General features: G+C 33.9%; 1 protein-coding gene across 1 annotated transcript in view; it reads right to left on the bottom strand.

Moving 5' to 3' along the window:
- Nucleotides 1-7,378: 7,378 nt before the first annotated feature.
- TRPA1 (transient receptor potential cation channel subfamily A member 1) overlaps nucleotides 7,379-12,567 on the bottom strand; it is a 70,941-nt gene continuing 65,752 nt past the window's right edge. Inside the window, exons 25-27 of the mRNA XM_074285486.1 lie at nucleotides 9,852-9,962; nucleotides 8,757-8,854; nucleotides 7,379-7,824 (exon numbers count right to left, since the gene is read on the bottom strand). Of these exons, the coding sequence (XP_074141587.1) occupies nucleotides 7,623-7,824; nucleotides 8,757-8,854; nucleotides 9,852-9,962 (411 nt within the window). The 3' untranslated portion in view covers nucleotides 7,379-7,622. The remainder of the gene's footprint in view (nucleotides 7,825-8,756; nucleotides 8,855-9,851; nucleotides 9,963-12,567) is intronic.

Genomic DNA, 12,567 nt, shown 5'->3' on the forward strand with positions numbered 1-12,567 from the left:
GGTGCAAACACATCTATTTGAACTTAATTGAAAATTTTAATGACTGTTCATTACATTCATTGACATTCATTACATATAAAGAAGACAATATGGATATAAAGATGACATAAGATAGTTTCTGACATCAAAGATCTCATAGCTGGGGATGAAAAGGGTGGAAAGTTGAGGGAGAAAGAGAACAATTTGTATACAAAATAGAACAATGCAGATGTTCAGACACTCAAGGCTATGTGTTGATTGGTTTAAGTTCTAGACACAAGGTAATTTGCTGCACACTATATCCTTACAATAGCTTTTATTGCACATTAGAAAATAATTCCGTTTACTAGAGGCATATAAGAGATTTGAAAAGTAAGGAATCCCTTCTAGTTGGAGAAATCCTTGAAAGCACTGTAAGAGAAATGCCATCTGTACTGAGACTTGAATGATGGTAATAATTGAAATAATAGAAGATAGGGATATGAGAGAGTACCTTCACAGTATGGGAGAATGAGCTGAATGGAGACAGGAGACAATGAATTTATAATCCAGTCTGGCTTCAGCATAGGGTGCTTGGAAGGAATTAGTAGGGAATAAGGCTGGAAAGAAAGACTAGAGACAGGTACCATCTTTATATATACTCTTTGCCTATTTTTGTCAGTCCCATATTTTTTTCCCTACTCTTTTATTTTGCTTATTCTTCTTTCTAAATTCCCCCCCCCCCCAATATTTTTGTTTTAGAAAATACTCCATTTACTTCTACACCTAATTCAAGGAGTCCTAGAATGCTAGAATCTTATAGCCAAAATAAATTTGAGGTGATAGAATTCAATTTCTTAGCTAAGGAAGCAATCCTCTATATAATATCTTCTTACTTGGCCATCTAGCTTAAGTTTGATTCTCAGTGAGAGGGCTCTCATTACATCTAAAGACAGTGCTAATTACCTGAAAAATCTGTCCTAAATCTGCCTCCTGAGAGTCTTCACTCTTTAATCTTAGCTTTATCCTCTGGAGTCACAAGAAAGGGCTTTACAATTTTACAATTATAGTGTTCTTCTCCAGAATTTTCTTACCTATATCCAACTTCTTCTCCAGAATTTTTTTACCTAGATCCAACATCTCCATTTTCTTCAACCACGTCTATGATTTCCAGATATTTTGGTCATCATTTTCAGCTAGTATTCTTGTTTTTCTCCTAAAATGATGTATCCATATTGAATATGTAACTCTTTTATTAATGCAGGCCAAAGTTTAATTAGCTGTTGATGACATCATTCTGCATTTACTTGTAATTAATGAAAATCTTAAGTAATTGTTGTTTCTTCATATGGATTATTAAATAACATCTTCCCCTCTTATACTTATTTAACTTGACTTTATGAAATTAAATGTAAGATTTTAGATTTTCCCCATTTAATTACATCCCCTTATAATTATATTTTAACAATTTCAGCTGTTCAAATTTTAGAATTTTAATACTGTCAACAGTATTATATATTAAATATCCTTCCCAGCTCTGTCATTGCCAAGTTTGATAATTAGGCATTTTATGCCTTCTTCTAAGTTATCAAATAGGAAAAGACTAATATCAACATCCTATAATACATGACTAAAGATCTACTTTTAGGCTAATTAAAACATTGATCTATATCTTTGCATTTAATTGATTAAACAACTATACATCTCTGTAACTATAATCACTCCACATTTCTCTATCTTGGATATAAGGATACAATGAGACTTTCAAATAATTTAGAGGAATCAAGAAGAGTCTCTGTTCCTGTCATTCCCCTAATCTGTGAGTCTACTTTCTCCTCCCCCTCCTTCTTATCAGTCTACTTTTGTAGAACATTCTTTTTTTTTTAATTTTTTTAAATTTTATTTTTTAATAGTTTTTATTTGCCAGATATATGCATGAGTAATTTTACATTAACAATTGCCAAACCTTTTGTTCTAATTTTTCTCCTCCTTTCCCCCCACCCAGATGGCAGATTGATCAATACATATTAAACATGTTAAAGTATAAGTTAAATACAATATATGTGTGCATGTCCAAACAGTTGTTTTGTTGTACAAAAAGAATCAGACTTTGAAACAGTGTACAATTAGCCTGTGAAGGAAATCCAAAATGCAGGCAGACAAAAATAGAGGGATTGGGAATTCTATGTAGTGGTTCATAGTCATCTCCCAGAGTTCTTTCGCTGAGTGTAGCTGGTTCAGTTCATTACTGCTCTATCGGAACTGATTTGTTCATCTCATTGTTGAAAATGGCCACATCCATCAGAATTGATCATCATATAGTACTGTTGTTGAAGTATACCACGATTTCCTGGTCCTACTCATTTCACTCAGCATCAGTTCATGTAAGTCTCTCCAGGCCTTTCTGAAATCATCCTGTTGGTCATTTCTTACCTAACAATAATATTCCATAACATTCATATACCACAATTTATTCAGCCATTCTCCAATTAATGGGGATCCACATAGTTTCCAGTTTCTGGCTACTATAAAGAGGGTTGCCACAAACATTCTTGCACATACAGGCCCCTTTCCCTTCTTTAAGATCTCTTTGGGATATAAGCCCAGCAGTAATGCTGCTGGGTCAAAGGGTATGCACAGTTTGATAACTTTTTGAGGATAGTTCCAAATCATTCTCCAGAATGACTGGATGTATTCACAATTCCACCAACAATGTATCAGTATCCCTGTTTTCCCACATCCCTTCCAACATTCTGCATTACCTTTCCCTGTCATTCTAACCAATCTGACAGGTATGTAGTGGTATCTCAGAGTTATCTTAATTTGCATTTCTCTGATTCGTAATGACTTGGAGCATCTTTTCATATGGCTAGAGGTAGTTTCAATTTCTTCATATAAGAATTGTCTGTTCAATTGGAGAATGGCTTGATTTCTTATAGAGTTAATTCTCTATATATTTTGGAAATGAGGCCTTTATTGGAACCTTTGACTGTAAAAATGTTTTCCCAGTTTATTGTTTCCCTTCTAATCTTATCTGCATTAGTTTTGTTTGTACAAAAACTTTTCAATTTGATATAATCAAAGTTTTCTACTTTGTGATCAATAATGACCTCTAGTTCTTCTTTGGACATATATTCATTCCTCTTCCACAGGTCTGAGAGATAAACTATCTTATGTTCATCTAATTTATTTTTACTCTCATTCTTTATGCCTAGGGCATGAACCCATTTTAACCTGACTTTAGTGTATGGTGTTAAGTGTGGGTCAATGCCTAGTCTCTGCCATATTAATTTCCAATTTTCCCAGCAATTTTTGTCAAAAGAACATTTTTTAATAACTAGCATTCCCTTCATCATCTCTAACTACTGAAATTATATCTTCATTTAAATCTTTCAAGGCTTAACTAATATAAAGTTTTAGAAAACAATGGATTTGGAATAAGATGTGTTCTTGAATCTCAATCTTATCTGCATATCTATGGATAGGTTCTTAAATTTCTTAGCCTCCATTTTCTAATATGTAAAATGAGAGGTTTGGACTTAATGGTCTCTAAGGTATTTTCCCGCTCTAACTTTCTCCATAAATTCTTCCTGATATCACAATTTAGAAATAGTCCCTCCCTTCCAAATTCTCTCCATCTGTAAATCTAATATTCACTGATCATATTCTAATAGTTGTACACACTATATCTGTGATGTTGTCTTGGATGTGTCCACTCTAGATGTGACCAAGGAGATCAGGATACTAGAGAAGTATATGTGCTTATATGCCCTAGCTTCTTCTGTGGCCTTTCTCCTTTAGAGATTTGCCCTCATCTTGGGACAGATGGAAAGTCTGCCTTTGGCAAACTTTTCCTTATCTTTATCTTTTAGATTACTGGGTCTATGCTGTGGTCACCAGTATGACATTCCAGAATGAAGAGTGTTTAAGTAAATCAGGCATGAAGCATGCTGAAATCCTTTTGGCCTATTGTAGGGTCTGGGAGTTTTCAACCAAGGAACTCTGAGCTTCCCCTACCCCCAACCAAGGAGCACCCCTCCAGTAAAGGGGCAAATTGATAGTGTCAAGACTGGGAGCTCCAGTTTGATTATAAAGGTCCTTTAATAATCATCTGTGTTACATAGGGGCTGTCTGGGACAGCTGCCAGACAATTCAATGGATCTCTGATCCCTGTCATGCAATGTAGGGCAACAGCCAGACTATTTAGTGAATTCCCCCAAATCCCTGAAAAAAAGTCCATGATATTTATAGAAATCAGACAAAGGGAGAAGGAGTTAAAGAAAGTCATTGTATACATTAGTGTGGTTTTGGTTAGAGTTTTATTTATTCCTCAGTTTTAGGCCTGGTTCCAAAACCCAGGTTCTAGGCCAGTACAGATGTTCAGACACTCAAGGTTATGTGCTGGTTGGTTGAAGTAAATTCCAGACACATAAGGTAATTTGCTGAACACTGTATCCTTAACAATAGCTTTCACTTCAGTAGTGAACTTACAAAACTATGTAGGACTTGGGTGCTAGACCCCCTTTCCCAAATTAACTAATTAGAGACATCTTCAGGTACAAGGAAAAAGCATTTATTTAGTCCCTGCAGAGAGAGAGGCACACCCAAGCCAGCCCAGCTCTACCCATGTGCTTGTAAACCTGGCCAAATTTCGGCTTGTCCAAGATTTAAAAAAGCAAAAGCCTGGAGTCTTTTCATTGGATAGACTAAAAGGATGTAACCATCCTTGACCAATGTTGTCTGTTTCCTTTGGGTGACATCACTTCCTATGGGTCATTTCACTTCTTTGAAGATCTGACCTTTAGAGACCATGTGACTCCCTGCAACTCAGGGTTCAAGACCTCATCTTTCAGTTCTGGGAATAGGGATCATGTGACTTAGGCCAAGTTTCATAGACTAGTCTCATAAACTTGAGAAAATTTCATCCCAGCAGTCCCTTTCAGACCTCAAAAGAGACTCATTGTTCCACTCCTGAAGCCTTTTCTATGGTTTTCACCAAGCAGGAGCCCACACTTGCAGATAAAGATCTACAATTACTTTCATTTTCATTTGCCTTCTTTTTTTCTTTCTCTAAAGAGCCAGTCCATGCCTCAGAGTCTGCCTCCTTCCTTATCTTTGCTTTTAAAAGTCTGTTTATCTTTATGTGTTTAAACAAATTCTGCATTTAAACAGGATTTATCCTGGCTCTTAAGATAATAAATGTGATAAAAGCTATTAAACTGTTGCTGCTACAAAGAAAGAGAGAAAAATTAATGGAAAACCTGGGAAGCAGAGAGATTAAAAGTTGTAGTGTTTTCTCAAAAGATGAACTTTGGTTCAGGGCTTGACTGAGGAAAGTTATTAAGCCTCATTTATAACTTACCAAGATAGAGTGAATATTTTTACTAAGATCTTAACTCATTAAGCTGGCACTGAGATGGACAGACATAATTTTTATTCCAATGGCCTGGTTTAAAAGAAAGACACTCTCCTACAGGAGGAAGAATAAAGAGAATGTTTGAAGGTATTTCAAGGACAAGTAGGCAGGTGGGTGACAGAGTGATGGAGTGACAATTCAATAATACTAGCATAACACCTTAACAAACCACTATCAGATATCATATTATGCAGTGGATTATTACTTTTTGTCCCTTTCACATCTCCACAGCATCTAGCACAGTGCTTTATATATAGTAAGCAATTAATATTTATTGCTATTATTCAGTCATGTCTGATTCTTTGGGATTTTTTTTTTTCTTGGCAAAGATACTGGAATAGTTTGCCTTTTCCTTACCCAGTTCATTATACAGATAAGGAAACTGAGGGAAACAGGGCTAAATGTCACTCTATCCATTGCACCACCTACCTGCTCTAATTAATATCTACCCCTTGCTCATTCTTGTAGGTGGTTCCAGGAAAATAAGAATCGCAGGAAATGCTGTATCTGAGTAGATTTTTTTTTTCTTTTTTTTATCAAGCTCCAAATGCTCATGATGTTGAATTTTAATGGACTTCTGCAAACAAGTCAGATCACCTGGAATGGTGAGGCAATGATAAATGGGAGACATATCCAAGAAAGGATGGGAATCTAGCCAAAGTGGGAATTATAATCCAGATCATTCAAGCAAGGATATAAGTGAATGGTTTGGTAGTCAACTACAAACATTTATAAATTTTAATTGGAATGCTGAAGAAAGATCCAGGATAAGTCCATGAGGACATGGACTGTCTTTGCCTCCTCTTATATCCCAGGACTTAGCAGAGTGCCTGGCACATAACAGGCATTTCATAAATGTTTATTACTTATTAATTACTGATCAAGAAGTTATTGCTCCCAGTCAGTCAATAAAATTTGTTAAGCATCCACTTTGTGCCAGTGACTATGCTAAGTACTGTGAATTTCTATTTTGGTACTTGGAAATAGACCTCATATTCAGAAGTCTAGATCCAAAGGGACTTGGGGATAATACAGTGATTATTAACTTTATTTGTGGTTTGTCCTCAGAGAATTAATATTTTCATTTGTTGTTCTAGTCATTTTGGACTCTTCATAATTCCATTTATGTTTTTCTTGGCAAAGATACTGAAGTGATTTGCCATTTTCTTCTCCAGATCATTTTATAAATGAAGAAACTGAGGCAAATAGGATTAAGTGACTTTCCCAGGGTCATACATCTAATAAGTAAGGTTATATTTGAATTTGGGAAGATGATTCTTTCTAACTCCAGATCTGGCACTCTATCCACTCTGCTACCTGGATGCCTACGTATATTTACATATTGTTTCAATTGATCATCATAACAGCCTTGTAAGTTAACTACTATTATCACTTCCATTTTCTAGATAAAAATATTGACATTAAGAAGTTAAATTATTTGTTCAGAATCACACGGATAGACATCTGAGCAATATTTTTTTTTTACAAATCTTAAGTTGATTGAATACCAAGGAACACTTGAACACTAGAGATGATTTATTAGGATGATTTCTAGAACTGAGCACACAGAGCAACATGTTAGATTTACATATAGAGAGGTCATTCTTTTCATGCAGAGTAGAGTACTGTTATATTGACATATAAGTTCTGATGACATCAAATGCATTGGTTGTAAGAAACCAAAATCAGGGAAGGTCTATTCTTTAAAAGATACAGAGTAAACACAGTGTTCATAATGTAATTTTAAAAATAGCAAAAAATTCAGGGACCAATATAATTCTTATGATTATGATCTATGAAGTAATTTATTATAAGATAAGTATCCCAGAGTTATGCTTTTTGACATTTGAGCTCTAAATAATATCCTTGTATTTATATCTGTCTGTTTATCTATCTATAATATTATAATTTGAGTATTTTTTCTATAATGCCTAGAAAATTATTTTTTATTCAAATAATAAGAGAGATGTTTTAAGTTGAAGATATCAGCAAAGATATATTTTTAAATATATTCTTTTTTCAATGAATGAAATATCAGGGAGGTTAAAGGGAGTTGTTTAATTTTATGTAAATTTTAAGGATATTTTACTCTGATTAAATTATTCATGCCTTTAAAATCACAACTCTTTCTTCCTCTTCCCTCCTCTCTTTCACAAATGCAAACCAGATATGAGAAAATGAAAAAAACTCCCAAATGAATCTAGTTAACAAAAGTAGCAAACCTAAGACAATAAATAATAGTGTGATGCTAAACACAATTTGTTTTTACTTTCATTGCTTTTAGCACAGTGTGCCACTTGCTATTTTTCTCTAACTGTTGGTTTCTAAATCTTTGTTGATATGAAAAACTGCTATCTTCATCCTCAGCCTCAGAGATGATCTCCATCTTTTGAATGATGAGCTTGATGAGTTCATGTTGTTTGTTCAGGAGAACACCAAGATCCTTCAGCCTAAAGGAATACATACAATTTATTAATTCATTTTCTTTTTCAGCATAATCTCTCAGCTATAGTAAGGGTTGGGACTCCATCTCTCCTCTCAATCTAGCCAAAAGCCCATTTTCAAGTCATTCTTCCCAAGGTGTTTAATTTCAAAAGGCAAGGAATCTGAGAGAAAGGTAACATATATAATAACCTTGGGCATCTGAGCTTTACTTATAAATTAGGAAAGATACACTAAGCAAAAGCAAACTTTTCTTTTCTTCTTTTTTTTTTTTTTTTTTTTTTTTTTTCATTTTTACTGAGGTAACTGGGGTTAAGAGACTTGCCCAGGGTCACATAGCCAGGAAGTATTAAGTGAATGAGTCCACATTTGAACTCAGGTCCTTCTGATTTTAGGGTTGGTGCTCTATCCACTGCACCATTTAGCTGTCCCAAAAGTGAACTTTTCAAATAGAATGATTTCTGCCTTAATGTTTATGTCCAATAGAGCAATCTGGAAAGTTTGGTGCTTTCTCTGTGAATGATTCTTTCTCAAGCAGCAATTTTATCATTTGGGTGTTCTCAGAAGACAGGTTTATTGCACTTTGCCTCTATCCATATGGTCTTTTACAATGAATGGATACATAATGTTAATCAAGTCCTTGAAAACATGTTTTTTTTTTTTTTTTTTTTTTTTTGAAAATCAAATCATCATGCCCCTAAATAAAATGCCTACATAGATAACAATTTTTCCTGAGCATTTCCAAAACTGATTTCTTATATTTAAATTCAGAAAACTTTTGCACAAATGAGATTCAAACATTGATACCAAATACCCAGAAAAGCACTTTTTACTTCCCACTTAACCACTACTAATATCATTCAATGAAACAACAATCTCCCCGACACAAATGCACAATTATCAATGAAATTATCTGATACAGAAAAAGCAAAAGTAATACCTGTATTTCTGCTTCAAAACTTCAACTTCTAAAGTGTTATCAGCATAGTGTGTTTCTGGTTTTGTATATTGACAACAAAACCAGTACTGGAACATGTTCTGTGAGATAAAACATGGCAGTTAAACCGTCATTTGATTAAAGTGTTGTTGTTGTTGTTGTTGTTTTTATCTCAGGTAATATAAATTAGTACCATCTTAGATATATATAAACAAAGTATGCCTGGTCAATTTTCTTTGAGTGTTCTATAAACTATTACATTAAATAAGATAAATATATGTGTCTACGGACTGATATAACAAAAGGGAAAACTAAACAAAACCTTCACTAATTAAGGTCCTATCTGTACTTGTTATTTTTGTTGCTATTTTTTAAATTTGTTTTCAAATCTGCTAATTATTGGAAATACATTGTTCTGAAACCATTACTTGCCAATGAATTTTTTACTTTAATAAGGATGTTATATATAATATCTAGCATTTTACATTTTTGCATTAAGGAAGAGACTAAGTGATCTTTGACTAAGATCACAAGCTTTTAGCAACAAAGCAGGCATTGGAACTCAGGTCTTATGGCTTCAGATCACTATTTATTCAGAAACAACACTTTCCCCCATATGATGCTGTACATGTTATTGTTGATGAATAAATATATGAAAATTCAATCTTAAAAAAGATATTAATTTAAATACTAACATAGTAGGTTCTTTCTATTTATAATAGTTATATCTGAACGAATGAGCTAGCTCAAAAAGTCACTTTGACCGTGAATTTTAATGTCTTCAACTACTCAACAACATTGCTCATTTTTATAGGGATATTGTGAAAATTAATACATGTTAGTCCTGTCTTATAGAAGAGAGTGATAACTAAGTTTGGGAAGACTCCTTTAGATTTATTTAATCACCTCTCCTTATCAATTTCCTATCATTGTCCATGACCTGAGTTAATGCACCATCCGCTCACCAAGAAAAATAAAAAAGATAATTACTTCCTTCCCATAGACTGGATTGGTCTCAAAGTCCAAAAAAGACGTCCTGAGAGATAACACTATGTAAGTGCCAAGCAGTATAAATATATTATGATTATATACATTTACCATGAATCCAAAGTTCTTCCTCCTATTAGGATACACAATGATGGATTCTTGGTCCACTTTACTTAGGAACCAAAATGGCAGTTTTTTCTCTAAACTGGTATGAAGTTTCACCTTACAAATAATGACACAGCAAAAATATACTCATTAACATAATTATTTTAAAAATCTTACATAGTTTAATAAAACTAAACTGGAATTCATAATATTTTCTTATTACTAAAAAATCACTTAAGAACATATTTGCCTCTTTTTCTTTTACCTTTCCTTTTCTCTTGCTATTATGTTTGGTATCAGCCCCAGACCCATCATTTACTTCATCCCATAGTACCCATCCACAAATATAGTTTATGGTGAAAGGTTGGACAAATAAGGAAGAATAAACAAAGGAGGGAAAAGTCAGTCTTTTTTTCTTCTATGTACCTTCCTTTGGAAAATTAACTTATTTTCAGTGTTTTAAATATGACATCAAGGTCAGTGGGATCTTGCCATCTGTCCAGCTTATTTACTATCTGGCTTTTCCATTTGCCATGAATTAAAAGAACACAAGAACCCTCAATTATGAGTTACCTTTCAAATAGAATATGAACTCCCTAAGAATAGCAACTGTTTTGATATAGCTTCACCACTTAACAGAGTACTTTGTATATTGTAAGTATTTAAACTATGCTATTCCATTCTATCTGGTTTTGTGCCTTCACATGCTCTCCAGTGCACTCTCCACAATAATCCACAGGATTTGCTCGCTTATATGTTCCATCATCAATAAAATTCAACAGGACAAATGACCATCTTCCCACCAAACCATCTTAATAAGTTTCTCAATTATGACATCATTCACCCAAGAACACAATATTGGATCTATCCTTGACTACTCCTTTTTCTTTTTTAATTAAATAATGAGAGGTAGTTTGGCAGTGAAGAAGGCCTGAATTAAGCCCCTTTGATATATACTGACTTCATGAACCTGAACAAGTCACTTAATCAATCAGGTAAGATTGTGCCAGCACATTATAAAAAAACAAAAAACAAAAAAAAAAACTTGAATTTTTTCATCTAGGAATTTCTAATAACATTCAGTAATATTTATACTTTATGGTTCACAAATGTGAGAATTAAATGAGTCTTCCACAGTTAAGAAACTTAAATTGGAGAAATGAAACTTAAATCAGACACAAATTTAAAAAAAAAAATGAAATTGAAACCTAAGAATGGAATCTGAAGTTTAGGCTGAAAGGAACTAGGAAATAAAACATATGAAGGGAAGCCATAAATTAGAATAAGAAAGACATTAGAAGAAATAATCAGGGGTGGGGACTTAGAAGTGGAAGGGAAGATGTAATTAAGGATACACATTCACTTGAATGGAAATTGTTGTTAGAGGTGAAGATGAAATGATGTAATTAGGGGTGAACTCACAGGGGAATTGGGAGCTCCAGCTAGGTTATAACCTCTGTTACCTGGGCAATGGGGAATCAGGGAAGGGACTTCATTTTGATGTGCTTTTGCACTTCAAGAGCATGCCTACAAGAGATACCAGCTCTTACAAGAATGTCCAAAAAAATAAAAACCTAAAACTTTTTTTTTTCTTGAATTCTTCTGAATCAATGGAGTTCTTAGTAAGACATTTTGTTTCTTACAGCAGACTATTGCACATAATTGTTTCATCTGATCCTCACAATAGGTAGTTGCTATCATTTTTGTAGAGTTATTTCAGTCATGTCCAATCCTCTGTGAACCTATTTGGAGTTTTCTTGGCAAAGATACTGAAGTGGTTTTACATTTCCTTCTCCAAATAATTTTACAAATGAGAAAATGGAGGCAAATAGAGTTAAGTCATTTGTCCAGGATCCCATAGCTAAAAGTGCCTGGGACCAGATTTGAAATTATACCCTTTTGACTCTAGGTCTAATATTCTCCTCATTGAACCTCATAACTGCCCAGGGTACTGTAATTATTCCCATTTTATAGAGGAGGAAACTGAGCCTGAGAGAAGTTAGATGATTTCCTTGGGGTCATACTGCCAGTAAATGTTTCAGGCAGGATTTGAACTTAGAATCTTCCTGATTCTGAGTTGCTTGCTGTCTTTTATTCTCTATTTATTAATAAGTCAAATCTATTTGTTATACAGAACAAAATTCAGAAAGCATCTTCATCACAATAAGTCTGAGGGGGGGGGATATTCCCATTTAATGATGAGAAAACTGATTTCCAGAGAACTTATTTGCCCAGGGTCATACATGATAATTTACCATTACTAGAGAAAAATATTTGTGCCTAGGCCTCTTAACTCTAAGTCTAGTACTCTTTACTATATAACATCTCAAATCAATCCAAATAATAGCTGTTTTCTAGCAATTATCCCTTTGCAATGTCACATAAATTTAATGTCTATTCCAATTCCACTACTATCTTTGTTCAGTCAGTCAACAAATTATTGTTAAATATTATGTGCCATGAGGCTTCGAAACAACAAGAATGAAACAAAGTCTCTGCCATCAAATATGTCAAGTGTTAATGAAAGAGATAATATGCTAAAAATAATGTATCTACTAGACATAGTGTAAGTGCAAGGTAATCACACAGAGAAAGGCTATCTGCAGAAGGCAGGACTGGAGCTGGAGAAAGAGAAGAAAAAGATAAAAATCATGCTGATTCTCCATCTGTTGCTTTACTTTCCCCATCACTCTCCCCCCCCCAAAAAAAAAATCTAATCATC

The sequence above is a fragment of the Sminthopsis crassicaudata genome, chromosome 1 (assembly GCF_048593235.1).
Source record: "Sminthopsis crassicaudata isolate SCR6 chromosome 1, ASM4859323v1, whole genome shotgun sequence".
Lineage (NCBI taxonomy): Eukaryota > Metazoa > Chordata > Mammalia > Dasyuromorphia > Dasyuridae > Sminthopsis > Sminthopsis crassicaudata.